The sequence below is a fragment of the Argiope bruennichi genome, chromosome X1 (genome assembly GCF_947563725.1).
Source record: "Argiope bruennichi chromosome X1, qqArgBrue1.1, whole genome shotgun sequence".
Classification (NCBI taxonomy): domain Eukaryota; kingdom Metazoa; phylum Arthropoda; class Arachnida; order Araneae; family Araneidae; genus Argiope; species Argiope bruennichi.
Window position 1 is genome coordinate 16,070,444 of NC_079162.1, and position 15,914 is coordinate 16,086,357.

General features: G+C 35.3%; 1 protein-coding gene across 3 annotated transcripts in view; it reads right to left on the minus strand.

Annotated features, from left to right (window-relative positions):
* The window catches only part of LOC129958152 (TBC1 domain family member 4-like), a 172,881-nt gene that overhangs the window by 112,899 nt on the left and 44,068 nt on the right, over positions 1-15,914 (minus strand). For all 3 annotated transcript variants that reach the window (XM_056070382.1, XM_056070384.1, XM_056070383.1), the window contains 3 exons: positions 15,241-15,555; positions 13,405-13,953; positions 191-295 (listed from right to left, as the gene is read on the minus strand). In XM_056070382.1, coding sequence (XP_055926357.1) covers positions 191-295; positions 13,405-13,953; positions 15,241-15,555 — 969 coding nt within the window. The remainder of the gene's footprint in view (positions 1-190; positions 296-13,404; positions 13,954-15,240; positions 15,556-15,914) is intronic.

A 15,914-nucleotide genomic window follows, 5' to 3' on the forward strand; every position in this document is an offset into this window, starting at 1 on the left:
GACATTACATTATTCATGCATTATACAAAATAGAGCTTTGCCTTAAGAATATCATCAGATAAAATATATGAATATAAAAAAATAAACATTTCTAAATATAGTTCAACAATTGATTGCATTTAAGCCACCAAATCATAAAAACAGAATAAAAGATCAACAAAACGGACAAGATATATAAGATAATACAAACCACTTTCTCAGTCTGGCATCGGAAGATATAACCTGAATAACAGTCTGCACCAGATAACGTAGTTTCTCTGCATATAAAACCAAAATGATCTAAATGTTTAACTCCCTAGAAAACAAAATTCACAATTATACTTTCCAAGATTAAATTAAAAGCTTTTTTAGAAGTCATGTTATAACAAAAAACTTTTCGAAATCACAAATTCAGTTTAACATAAAGATAATAAAGATTGACATAAAGATAAATTTACATGAGAAGTTTCATAATATTATGTTACTGCAAGAATTCAAAACTTGCAAAATAAAATTTTACCAGCATATTTGGATACTAAGGTTCAAATATCCGTGCATAAAAATTACAATTCACTTTTTTTCGTTTGTAAACCAAAAACTCCATCCATACTTTCTTAAAATATTTTATAACAATAATAGAAGGTAGGCATAGCACATATTTCTTGCACGATGATTTATTAAGAAAAGATATTCTTCTAACTTTGCTTGTTGCATAAATGCATTTGTACATTAATAAAATTATTCAAACTACTTTTATATCTTACTTGTAGCTGTTTGAAAGACAGAATGATTAAATATATTATTGCAAAAAAAAAAAAAAAAAAACTTTGCAAACGGAGAACAAAAGAATTTAAAATATTTAAATTACCTCACTAAAAAGAAATCTTTCTCCGATTTATTTTAATTCAATGAATATTTATAGTTACGTTTTCATGATTTATGTCTTGGAGAATCTTGCTTGCTTTTTGGCAGTATCTTTTACTACATTTATTAAAATTAAACAGAAAATGAAGTGATTTCTTTTCTATGAATAATATTAGGGAAAAATTTAGAGAAAAATTATTTATTTTTCTGTAGAACAAATTGTAAATATATATAAATATATATATTAAAATATAGAGATTCTTTAAACAGAAGATGAACCAGATTGAAGATATCAACTCAAAAATAAAATAAAACAAATTAAAACAAAGCAAATCAAAACAATTTGTAATACAGAGATGCTTGGTTAATTCGAATCTGAAGGAACGACAATAAAAAGTTGCAATAAGGAAACCTGAATCTAAAAGTGAGAACAACATAAGAAATAATTTTAAACTAAAATAATCTTTTTAAACAATTAAATATTATTTTTAATATTTAACTGTTTTAATTAATAACAAAAAAAAATTGGCCCCTTGTGGTATACAAACGATGCTGTGGCTAGCTAACAACCCTATCGGCAATGATGGGATCTATCTAATCCTAAGAGTTCCATGCATGTGATGATCATAATGAAATCTGCAGTAACCGCCGCTGGTAGGGATCACGGATATAATGATCAGTCAATTTTACTGATCAAAATAGCATGGAACGGATCTTCCACATTTAAATACACACAAAATCTGTAAATTCTAGTGATCAACAATTCGTTCGTAATGATTAATTTCGACGCTCGAATCCTAAGTCCAAGACCGGCAGTAAGGTAAAAAAAAAATGCATCTTTAGATTGTTACCTTCACTGGACCAACCATCTGCTTCTGCACTGTTCTACCTCCTTCCACTCTGTAAGATAATGGTTGTGACCAAAGAACACCGACAACTTCCTAATTAGCAAATGCTGCGAATTCAACGTAAAAGAAAATTGCGATCTCCTGAAAGAATATGATCAGCTTCCTTGACTAAGAAGGAGGACTAAAAATACATTGAAAATTTCCCAGCTGTTTCCTAATTCCCGAAATGTAGGGATGATATCGAATCTGTAGACCGAAAAAATGCCAATTTTACGCGTGAATAAAAACGATATGGAAGGGATGGGGATAGAGATTATGTGTTGAAGTGATTTATCAAAGTAAGAGAAAAATGACGAATGTATGCATTTGCTTCATCACAAGACCGAAAGCTCTAAGATCATTCCAATAGCATGTTGCAAATGTTTATAAAAATGATTCATATGAGAGGTTTATCCGATAAATGCTTGATGACTAAAAAACTATTACGTTCAAAAAGAATTTTTTTAAAATTATGGTTGCAATACAGCAATATTTCAAGGTGCCGAAAATTGCTTAAAGTTTGTAAAAAAATTGAAATTATAAACTTCGATAAAATATTTATGAATTTTTCGTTCATATAATGTTACAAAAGATGATTTTAAATACATATATAAACATTACAATTGGAAAAAATTATTAATTACAAAGTATAATAATAAAAAAAATATTTTGTATGTCCAATTTTGCAATTCTTACTTCTGTATCCTATGATCACAAATGTTGCAGCTGCAAAATGTTTGTTTCTACTTCACTGCCACATTAAATAGTTTTTTAAAATTAAGTTTTGGCATATTCACACGTGCGTCAATTTTTGCTCTTGTGTATTCTTCTCTTGCGATTGAACCACAGAGATTTTGAGCCGATTTGGCCACCTGTTTCACAGCTCTTTCCACGGCTTACATGTGACAAGAAAGCCAGGGAAAGTCGATAACCGAGTCCCCTATACTATTTGGTTCAGCTTCATATGATTTCGGTATAAAGTTTTAACTTACATTAAACCGCACAGGCACTTGGTATTTTTACCGCTTTTTGTTTATTTGATGGCTTGAGTCTTTTGTAAACAACACTGTTGTTCTTCAGCGTTGTCATTATCACCAGTAATCGTTTCTGATGCACTAGTATTTTTTGTCCTTGATTAAACTTAAGTATTCTCTGTAGTTCTTTACTCTTTCTTGCTTCTGTCTTCCTCAAAGCGCTTGTGGTAGCAATATCAATATTACCTAGAACCATTTTCCTATTACAGCATTGATCGTTTAGAACCTTTTATTCCATAATTGGCCCTTTTTTTTTTATATACAAGTCAGCAATACTAAATAAACGCCTAGCTTCTTCTGTAAATTCTGTGAGGTTGAAATTAAACTTATGTGAACATTTTCTGCTTTTAGAATTTAATAAAATCCTGTATTTCGCATAATAAGCTTTTATCATTTGTGAATTTCTTTTGCTAGAAGCAACGGGAATAGAAGCTCTTGACCTTATTTGTTCTATTATGGGAACTAAAGTGTCATATTTCGCTTACAGTAGGATCCTTCTCGGAAGCAATTTTGAGATTATGTCCAATATATGATACAGCTGCAAAATTCACTAGATTCGTCAGTAGTGTGTTCAACTTCAACCAAACCACTAAATTTTCCAAAAATTGAACACTCCGATATTTGTCTTCTTTTATTAATTTAGACTGAGCCAAATTTACTTACAGCAAACCACACAAGCACAAACTAACAAATCAGTTACACAATAGACGGAGGGGAGACGCCAACTCAACTGAACACGGCAAAGCTACTGATTTGAAACCAGCTTTGTCCTTGTCATCGGACGCAGACAAATCCTCCCCCCCCCCTTTACCACAATAGCAATTACTCCGACGACGACCAGTGCCATGCCAGTGCAATAGTAAAACTGCTTTTATACTTTTATTGATATGACAATGCCTAATGAAAGCTTTTTATTTTCATAATTGAGGAACGCAAAAATCCTTAAAAAGTTGCAGAAAGTGTGTTTTTATGAAACTTTAACGTCCTTGGGGCACCTCAAGATATACTCTAATATTTTTTATAATTTTTATTTATCTATACCAGAAGGCAACTTTTCCGCTCTATTATAAATTAAAAATCCAAAGTTGATTTTTTCGTTCCACCCTAATGTGCAGCTTTTAAATTGCAAATTTTGATTTTGTAAACAGAAACATTGTTGACTGGTTTGGAAGTGATTTTCTATCATTCCAAACCTATTTTCTTTGCACATCAGCATCATTAATGTAAATAGAGTACAGATGAATAAAATATTTATAAGGATCATATATAGAGAAAATACTCAATGGATATTGCGAGATAAAATCTAAGAATTGGTGAAATCTGAAGTATTTTATTGTAAAACTGTAAAATCAATATATCTGTGAGGTAATATTTACAAATATAATGTGTGTGTGTGTGTGTAACATTATTTGAAACATAGATGAAACATTATAGACATAGATGAAACATTTTACATTTTTAAATTCTTTTTAATATCCATCGGGAAAGCATAGTTATTTACAAGCAGAGACGCGGACAAGACATCCGCCACAGTGCAGTACAAAAGCCGAAGTGGGGAAAAGGGCCGAAATAAATTAGCCCTCGCCTTATATAACCTTAGATTTTGATAGGGAAAATATTTCTTCATAGTACTAATGTATTAATAAGATTCTGATAGGGATTTCTGACACATGTCAATCACATGTAAGGGAAACACAGGGATCTTTTAAGAAAGAATGTGCTTACTGGACATTTTTACCCCTTCACGCCGAGCGTGCGAAAGTATCGGCGTTTAGCTGACTAAGCAATTTTATAAAGCTTCTCTTGAATTAATTAAGTAGAGAAAGTGGAATTGGATCACGAAATAAGAGAATATTTTAGAATGAAGTTACTATGAGCTAAATTAAGATAAAATCTTGGAAATTAATTAAATTGAAATTAAAAGTTTAAAATATCATTAGATTATTATATATATATTATATATTCTTCCATCTATTAAGAATTCGATCATATTGAGATCACTTGAATTATTCCTGAGAAATTACACCATTTATCAAAGATTTCAAATAAACTCAAAAGTGCTTTACACGTTTCGGATATTTATTCTATTGTAAAGTCTCGATCCAAAAACAGGTAGCGATATGATCAAATTTTTTTTATTTACAGCTTTATTACATAAAAACAACTCTTTCTAATCTAGGTTAAATGAATGATGCTATTTACAACAAGAAAATTACACAAGAATAGTTCCTCGAACTATTTCGAAGGAAACAACTTTACAAGAACAGCGAACAGGCTGTTGGCGTCTTAGGCTACTCCGGGGGTAGCTCTCGGAATCCACCGAATTTTCTTCGGGTGGAATTCTACGCAGAAGTCCGATTCACACGAAGCTTCTCCTCCTTGGTTCACACGAAGCTCCTCTCCTTGGTTCACACGAAGCTTCTCTCCGTCTTCTTCCGAAAAATCTCACCTTTTATTTTCCTCTCAGACTCCCTGTTACCCAATCACCGTTCAGAACAACCTGAATCGTCTCTGGTCGCCCGTGGGAAAATGTCCATTGATGATTCACCCTCCACCATGGGAAAAATGCAGGACATCTGGAGTGTTTGACACTGTCGCCTTTCGAAGACACGATTTATTTGCCTGGGAAACGCACGTGTGGTTCCTTATCTGGATTAGCACTAAATGGCCAGATGACCGTACTTAAAAGGAGGGTCTTCCATTTGGCAATCTGGAGGCACTTAACACTGTGGGAGTTTCGTTGATGAAGAATGGCCCGGAATGTACATTATCGAGTGTGGGAAAAAGGAATGTCACAGTGGTCACCCAGGAAGAAGCTGATTCATTACAACTCTCCCCCCCCTTTGAAAGGGGACTTTTGTCCAGTCTTGGACGAAAGTCACTACTGGGTCGTGGAACCAACTATCCCTTCTTAGAGGCACTCATACAATACAAATACATTTTAAAAAACAATTTACATTAAAACACTATTTACACATTAAAATACCGTTTACACATTAAAATTTATCACTAGATTTTCCCTTTTTTAAAGGTTACAGCGGCTCAAACCCTCAGCATTCTGGTGCTTACTGCCCGGTTTATGTGTGACAGTATAGTTGTATGGTTGTAAAGCCAATGACCATCTCATCAATCTAGGGTTGTTACCCGCATTGGTTTTTAGCCAAACTAACGGATTGTGGTCCGTGACAATAGTGAAGTGCTGGCCATCCAAGTAAAATTTAAGCTTCTTTATGGCGTATACTATACTAGCACACTCTTTTTCAGTCGTGCTATATTTCTTTTCCGCGTCTGAAAATTTCTTACTTAGATATAAAATAGGATGTTCCTTGCCTTCGGAATCTAATTGAGACATTACAACTCCCATCCCTACATCCGACGCATCAGTTTGGACTATAAATTTTTTTGTATAATCAGGGGCATGCAAGACGGGTTTTTTTGTCAAACTCATTTTTAATTCTTGGAATGCTTGTTCGCATTCGGGCGTCCATCTAATCTGCTCTTTCGTCATCCTACCTTTCAATGCATTGGTTAAAGGTGCGGCTATGACAGAAAATTTTTCCACATAGTGTGCGTAATAACCCGCTAGCCCAAGGAAAGCTCGTATCTGAGTTTTTGTTTTGGGGGTAGGAAAATCTATCACTGCTTTGATTTTTGCTTCGGCTGGTGTTCGAACGCCATCTCCTACCATATGTCCTAAATATTTCGTCCGGCTCTGTGCTAGCTGACATTTTGATGGTTTCACGGTTAGATTTGCCGCTCCTATTCTTTTAAGAACCTCGTCAACATGTTTCAAGTGTTCTTCCCATGTTTCGGAATAGATCGCAATATCGTCTAAGTAAGGTACTGCATACTTCTCACAATTCCCTAATATCTCAGCCATCATCTTACTAAAAAAATATGGCGCATTCACCAATCCAAATGGCATTCTTAGAGGGAGATACGTCCCGAAATTAGTTACGAACGCTGCTAACCGACTTGCGTTCTTCGTCATTGGAATTTGCCAGTAGCCCTTCGCTAGATCTAGTACCGTAATAAATTTTGCGGCGGAAACTCTTTCTACTCGCTCTTCTAAATTGGGCAAGGGGAAGTACTCAGTTTTAATTACACTATTTAATTTTCGGTAATCAATACAAGGTCTTGGGGCCTTTCCCGGTGCCTCTACTAACAGCATTGGTGATGTATAGTCTGATTGTCCCATTTCAATTATTTTCAGATCTAACATCTGCTTTATTTCCGATTTCAAAATTTCGGCTTGGCGTTGTGATGTGCGATATGGCTTCGACCGAACCGGCTGATTACTGATCAGTTCTATATCGTGCTCAACTAGATGGGTTTTTCCCGGCTTATTTGAAAAAACTGTTTTATGTTTATGTAACAACTCTTTGAGTTCCCCAATCTGCTCCGTCGTTAACCTCTCTTCTAAGTTGCTACTTCGAGATATTTCCTCGAAATCGTACGCGTTTACGTCTCCCGTCGGGTATGCGATCTCTAAATCATTTTCCGTCTCCACATTCACTTTTTCCTCGTGGAACTCTAGATTCACCTCCGCCAATCTTTTATGGTAAGGTTTCAACAGATTAACGTGAAAAATTTGGGGCTTGGCCTCCTTTCCTGTCATTTTCACTATATAGTTCGTTTCCGACAATTGAGATTGAATTTCGCCTGGCCCTATCCACTGTACTGATAGTTTATTCGGCATAGATGCTGCGAGCACCAACACTTGATCACCGGATTTATATTGGCGATGGACAGCATTTTTGTCATACCATAATTTTCTCTTATCTCGCGTCTCCAACATCCTGGTTACTGCTATATCCTGACAACGTCTCATGCGGTTTATTAAGTCGTACATGTATTTGGCTACCGCCGTTTCGTTTTCTTTCGGTGCTACCCAGTGCTCGTATAACAGCACTTCTGGAGTCCTTAGGTTTTTTCCGTGAACCAACTCAGCGGGGCTAAATCCTGTGCTCTCGTGAGTAACCGTTCTCAAAGCTAACAGAGTTGCGGGAAGATTTTTCTCCCAATCCTTCCCGGACTCTAAACATAGTACCTTTAGAAGTCGCTTAATGGTTTTGTGGAAACGCTCTACCGGGTTTGTCTGGGGATGCCGCACAGATGAATGAGTGACTTTTATTCCGAACTTATCAAAAAATTCTGTGGTTAAATAGCTAGTGAACGACGTACCCCAATCACACTGTATCTCACGGGGGAACCCCATTCTACTAAAAACGTTTAACATAGCATTTATCACTGTGATTGACGTAAGGTCTTCTATAGGGATTGCATCCGGATATTTTGAAGACATACACATCGCCGTTAACAAATATCGATTGCTTTTCTCACTAATGGGTAATGGTCCTACGCAATCAATATTTAATTTGCTAAAAATTTCCGATATAACGGGAACTAATTTGAGAGGGGCCTTTGTCTTCTCCCTTGGTTTACCGATTCGTTGACAAGGATCACACGAGCGAACGTAATTCTCGATATCCTTTACACAATTTGGCCAAAAATAATATTTTAGGGCCCTATCTTTCGTTTTAGTTACCCCCAGATGTGCCGACGTCGACTCGTGGCACATCTCTAATATTGCCGGTCTGAATTTTTTCGGCACAATTAATTGAGATCTCGGGTTTCCTAAATGATCTTTTGTTACCCTAAAAAACAATCCCTTTTCCTTTTTAAATCCCTCATGTCCTTTGTTAACGCGTTCCCTACATTCTTCCAAGGTTCCGCAGTCCATTTGAGCCTTTGAAAATTCTTCTTGAGTTATCTTGAACGGAGTGAATAAATCTTCAGCTCCTTCCCCTATCTCAATGGGTGGTAACGATTCTTCTCTCAGTTGCATTTCAGGTTCTATCTCATTCTTCCCTCCTGTCCCGCTTTCTATTCTCCTTGCTTTTCCATCCCCTTTCGCGTTTTCCCCCTTCTTTTGTGAACGAGTAGTGACAGCATTCACAGTGGCAATACTGATACGTTTGTTAAGTAACTCGGCCGTGGCGTTACTAAGAAGGTAAATTCCTTGATCGAGAGATGAATCAACAATAGCGGCCTTTGTGACGACCTCCCCGAACTCTGGGCTATTGAGCCTTACACGTGCCAGAGGCAAACACCTCAAATCTAAGTCCAATGGTTGTTTCACCCAAATTACCTCACCGGTAAAATCTGCATTACTGACGTAATTTCGTGTTACGATATCTACGCTGGCGCCTGAATCCCGGAGAATTTTAATTTCCGATCCGTTAACGGATCCTTCACTTATATAGGGAGCAAATAATTCATTTTCGTGCGCGCTTCCTACGTGATTTATCTGCTCTGTCGGTTGATTCTTTTTTAATTGAGGGCAGTTTGGCCTTAAATGCGTCGTAGACAGACATTCATAACATTGTAATTGTTTCCGCTGATCAAAATTGTCTCCCCTCCAATTCCTTTGTGGGGCTAAATTCCTCCACGATTTATTTTCATTGGGTTTAGCGTTTGCCATTCTTTCCGTCGCTTTATACTTCTCTTCTTCCTTAGGCGAAAACGGTCTGTTTCTCTCAACCATTTTTCTTTCGGGGAATTTTACAAAGTTGGATTTCGTCCGCACCGATTCGTAGTGGTCTAGTTTCTCGGCTAGAACAAAAGGATCTACGAACTCCGACCATACGTCTAGAAAATGGTCTCTTATCTGGCTCGGGACGCGTTTTTTTATCTGGTCGGTGATTAACAATTTCTTTAGCCCGGTAAAATCCGTTACACCCGATCCCGAAAGCCAACCATCTAAGAAATGTTCCAGATCAAAAATTAATTCCTTCCACAATGCGTTCGGTTTTTTCTGATGGCTCACGAAACGCTGCCTATATGTCTCAGTTTTTATCTTAAATCGTTCCAGCAAAACTTGTTTAATATGCTCGTAATCCTGAGCTTTGTCTTCCGGTTCTTTCGCTATGATGTGAGCCAAATCTAACGGCAATAATGACAGTAGTTGAGAGACCCATTCAGCCTCGTCAATCTCGGCGGTTTTTAATTGCCTCTCTAGTAATGTCAGATAAATTGACATATCAGTTTGGTTACTATCAAACTTAGGCATTAAATGCTTAATATCTCTTCGCGGTCTAGAATTTTCATTTCGGCTTGAATGTGAGCTATTAATTTCCGAGGAATTAGATATTCTTAAACGCTCCAACTCAAATTCCCGTTCGCGCTGCCTTTCAGCTTGTAATTCTGCCTCTACGCCGCGCTCTTTCTCTGTCTTTCGTTCTTCCACTATAACTTCATATCTATCTTTTACGAAGTCTAAGTCAATATCTGGGAACTCTTTAATTTTCCTGATCAGATCTACTACTTTATTTGAAGGGTCAGTCTCGATCCCTAATTCTTCCGTCAGGGAAAATAAATCTATTTTCAACGCTCTGTTTAAGAAAGCCATTTCTTAATTTAATTCTACTTACAAACTGATTAGCTATCTTACTCTCAAAAAAAAATTTAAGCTACACAAAACTCAACTGATTTTAAACACAAGGAACTCCTTTATGTATCAACACTACACATAAAACACAGTTGATTTATACAATACACAAAATAAATTCTATTAAATATTTCACCAGTTTTGAATAATTTACTGAATTCAGCAGATTTCTATTCAACTAATTACTGCAAACTGTCACACAATTTTTCATCTAATACACATTCGATAAAAGTCAAAGTTATCATTCATCGAATGCATTTGGTTCAGCCACTGAAACCTGTGGTTACATTTAGCATTTACAAGTTAATTAGCATCTACAATTTAACATTACTTCTATATTATTAACAGAACTTGTACACCAAAATTTTAATCTTTATAATTAGTCCCAACTAATTAAAAATTTCTTTACTGCATTGCTTTAATAGCCAATTCTAAAATGCTACACTGAAATTTCAAATTTTACTTCAGTGATCGACAGTTACTTTTATAATAAATTTACTGCCTCTAGAGAAAGGAAAGTTAGGAAGCACTCACCGGTGTGCAGGAGACTCGGAACACTTCGTCGGTTGGTTGATACCAGGTTGGAGGTAGAGGGAATTCCAATCGAAGTTGAGTCCACTCGTCGAACTTGCGGCTGGAGAATTCCTTTCTAACTTGGGTCAGTACGCTCTTGCAGCTCAGCGATTCTTCCTCGCTTTGAGTTCCACTCGTCGATCTTGAAGTTGGCAATTACCACGCAACTTTTTTTAAAAGTAACTTTAACCTAGATATTGTAAGTTTTCTCAGACTAGAAATCTCTGAGTCTGAAACGCAAGTCCAGTTAGCTAATGATAGCTTACCGCGCAAAGTTCTATCAACACCGCTGCCACCAAATATTAAAGCTGTAAAGTCTCGATCCAAAAACAGGTAGCGATATGATCAAATTTTTTTTATTTACAGCTTTATTACATAAAAACAACTCTTTCTAATCTAGGTTAAATGAATGATGCTATTTACAACAAGAAAATTACACAAGAATAGTTCCTCGAACTATTTCGAAGGAAACAACTTTACAAGAACAGCGAACAGGCTGTTGGCGTCTTAGGCTACTCCGGGGGTAGCTCTCGGAATCCACCGAATTTTCTTCGGGTGGAATTCTACGCAGAAGTCCGATTCACACGAAGCTTCTCCTCCTTGGTTCACACGAAGCTCCTCTCCTTGGTTCACACGAAGCTTCTCTCCGTCTTCTTCCGAAAAATCTCACCTTTTATTTTCCTCTCAGACTCCCTGTTACCCAATCACCGTTCAGAACAACCTGAATCGTCTCTGGTCGCCCGTGGGAAAATGTCCATTGATGATTCACCCTCCACCATGGGAAAAATGCAGGACATCTGGAGTGTTTGACACTGTCGCCTTTCGAAGACACGATTTATTTGCCTGGGAAACGCACGTGTGGTTCCTTATCTGGATTAGCACTAAATGGCCAGATGACCGTACTTAAAAGGAGGGTCTTCCATTTGGCAATCTGGAGGCACTTAACACTGTGGGAGTTTCGTTGATGAAGAATGGCCCGGAATGTACATTATCGAGTGTGGGAAAAAGGAATGTCACAGTGGTCACCCAGGAAGAAGCTGATTCATTACACTATGTTAAGAACAGCGCTATTCAGGTACAAATTTAAAAACGACATGCAGAGAAAAATCTGATTCTTACAACTACCAAGTAATAAAGATACGAGGTTTCTTTAAAGTTTCCAACCTTTATTCATAAAAAGGTGCGAGTATTAAGCTTGACCAATCTTAAGTAAGTTCCATTCAAAGTAGTTCCCTTGGAAAGTAACACAATTCTCCCCCAAACGTTCTGTCACTACTGGAAGCAATGCTGGAAGGATGGCTGGCCTATCTCATTCTGTATGATGTATTTTCTAGACTAAAATCGAAGGTTTTTTTTTTTTTTTTTTTTTTTTTTTTTTTTTTTTTTTTTTTTAAGAATAGATATTTTTTAAGAGTATTTTCAACTAGGAGAAAATCCATATGCAACAATGTCAGGAGATTAGAGAACCTGATGAAGTATAAGTATATTGTATTTATCCAAGAAACTCTGTATCGCTGAGCTCGACCATAAGCAGTTTTTGCAAGAACTTCGCCTAGATTCTTCTGAAGTCCAAATCCTCAATCAAAAATGGAATGCACGTATTCTTCTCGTTTGCAAATACTTTTATCTTGATACAACAACTTTGCATCAACAAGGTCTGTTTTCACTAGATTAATGATGATCCCATGTCTGGAAAGACATATCAAAATGTGTTTCAGTCTCTATTGTTATGTTTGCAAGATTGCACAGCTCCTTTAAATACGTTGCATCCTCTGCTAACTCCGGAAAAGCCTGTTGATTCAGACATTTATTTCAAAAATGAAAATCCTACGGCGCTCACTTATGTTCTCGAAATCATTAGATTTCTGCTAGAGACCGACAGCTGTTGCAAGCATGGGGGGGGGAGGCTAATTGATGCATTAGGGCCATTTTGATACTTGACTTAAACCACAGATCCCTAGTGCAAAATTATGGTCAGATATTTTTAGAACAAATCTCGTACATCCAAAATACCGTTGAAATTTGTTTAATTGAAATCCACAAGATATTAGCAATTAAGACAGCTTAACAACACCCGATCAAAAACTATTCTATGAAAACACATTGCAGAGTATCAAATCATGTTAAAGAATTACAGTTATAAATTCTAAAATTATCAAAAAATTAATAATAGCGACTCCAATGTTTTACAAATCTTTTTAATATACATATAAAATAAAAGAATATAAATATGTTTTTGGAAAACGCTAATTTTATTGATTTTTTCTTCCTTTGAAGAATCTAAAATGGTAAAAGAATTAGTATTATAACGCCTGCATACATTGGACTCAGGAGCCAGAGTGAAAAACAATAAACGTTTTGAAAAAAGTACAGCAACAAATAGCCTAATTACATTTTTTTTTAAAAATGATAAAATAATATGCAGTTGGTTTATCATGAAAAAGTAACTGGAATCTGAATGACTTTAAAAATAAACAAAAAATATGCATACAAGAGCAGGAAGAAAAAGATGAACAATTTTTTAAATCATGAGTAACATAAAAATCTCCTAAGAGAACGTTCATTATTCGTATTTTTTTTTAATTAATAAAGATATATAGAGAGAGGAAAGTCATACTTGTGAACAATGTGCAATATCGTTAAAAGTTTTGCACATCAGCATCTGCTTCTTGTCTGTTCCAATTAAGCATATTTCCATACGACCTATTAAGAACAGCATGGTTCGATTACACTGACGGTTGTCAGATGGATTAGGACTAGTATAAGCACGAGGTCGCCGAACATCACAGAATCCACTATTTTCAGCTCCTTTATTGTGAAATGTAGGAAGAGAGGTCTGTTTTGCTCTCGGTATATCACCACTACAAGAGCGTACTCTGTCCCTGAGTATTACACCTGGATCAATGTCTCTAAGGTCCCGAACAATGTCTGCACATGCTGGAGCATCTAAACTCTGAGTATGAGTGATTAGAGAGGACGGAGGCATCAAACTGCATTTAAAATCAGAATGCTTGAACTCTGTCAGCATTTGAGCAGCTGTGGCAATATCCATACTCTGACTATGAGACACTAATGACTGTGAATGAACAGGAAATGTACATGCTAGATCAGAGTTAAGCAGTGAATTTTGAGGAGAATGTACGGCAGGATCAGTATCACAGTATATCTAAAGAGAAGAAATGTATTATTAATATTAACGAATGGTGAATTTTTAATTTTTATACATAAAATATCTATAAAACATATATACAATAAATATGAACGCTAAAATACTTTAAAGCAATATTTCTAATAAATATTATATTTTTCCCATCCATAAATTAATCACGTCATATCGTTTTTAAAAAGGTTCTAGTAAGTAATTCCCTAACTTTGTTAACACTAGTATATTGTTTAAAAATATATTGGTATCGTTTATGTAACAAGATACCTCTAATCCAAGCACAGTTCTACCGATTGTGCAAAGTGTGTATGCAAGAACACAGAATGGCCAAGCAAGGTAGTCGATTCTTCTTTTCAGGTCAAATGTCGATAAATTATTTGAGAGAAAAATGCGCAATTCACGCCATGTGAATTATGGCAGCTCAAGTATGCAGCACACAAATAAAAAATGTTTATAGCGTTGAGCATTTGTTTCTACAACCTTTGTAAGTATCTATTCCCTTCCAGGAACTACTCTTCTAGTTTTTATTTTAAGAGAATTAAGTCTATAATCGCCACTCATTTTATAATCGGTATTTTATTAATAGATTAAACTTATCTCTAATTTGTTAAACGCGTAAGTCAAGATTTCATCAATGAAGACACTTTTTTCAATTTTTTTTAACATTAAAAAAATGTGAAAGTTTTTTATTTTAAATAATTGTACTATGCCTATAACTTTCGCGCAGGTACAAGCAATAATTTGACCGAGTTTCATCACAATCGGTTGAACGATACGGCAGCGCATAAGATACGAACAAACAAAAATTCATTTTTAAGTATTAGATATACTGATTTGAAAACGAATGACTCTACTATAAAATAAGAAAGAGACTGAAATCGAAAGTATGATAACAACGACGCATCTAAAATCAGACCTATTCCTACTTATTATATAAAACGATGTGATCAAGTTATTGGTATATAAATGCGACGGTTCATTATTTCAATTCACATAAAATTCCAAATTAATGAAATATTTTCATTGATGTTTCCAAATAAAAACGAACATATTATCCATTACAAAAGCAGAATTTTTTTAATTTTACATACAAATATGCAAAAATGAACGAAAAACCAAAATATGCGGTCAAGTCGTAACAAAAATGACTGTCATTGCCGATATTGTGATATAACAAATAAGACAAATGACGAACATTGTTTAACGCTTTGCGGATAAGTAGAAGCGTTATTCAATGAAACTTTCCAGAGAATTTAGATCAAATATCAATTTAAATTCTTTGTAACTTACTTGATTAATTGATTGAGTATCTTGGTTACTTGACAAAATATCCAAGCTTTTCTGACTAATGCTTTCAGAAGAGCTTACTCCACTACTGCTGCTTAGATCCTCCTTGCTTGAAAGTTTTATCTGTTTCTGTAGTCCATTTTCATAAGGTTTTTCAAGAACATCTAAAGTGTAAGGCAGACTAGAAACACTAGCACCACTTCCATGTCGCCGTCGTTTACTTATTCCATGGTGACTTCTCGTTTTTTCCATTTCGAAGAGACGAAATTTTTCAACAGCATCATCAATGAAGGTAGGAGGGGCCCTTTTTCCAGACACCTTTTAAAAATATCTGCATTTTATTTATGAGCCCTTTCATTTATATGATTTGACAAGAATATATGAAATCAACATATCTGATAAATGATTACTCAATATTTAAAAATAGCTTAGCTTTTTTCATCTATCTTGTAAAACTAAAAAGAATTATATCTGAATTTGTATTTAATGATCTTTTAATAAGTTACTCTAAATTAGAGCAGAAATGTCTGATTTACGTATTTAACAAATATGTTCGCTTGTATCTTAAAAAAGAAGAATGCTGAAAAGGACATTTCAGTTTTATATTGACTAAATGTCACAAAAAAGACTTTTTAATAATTTCGATACAACATTATTTCTTTTATTATAAGAATATA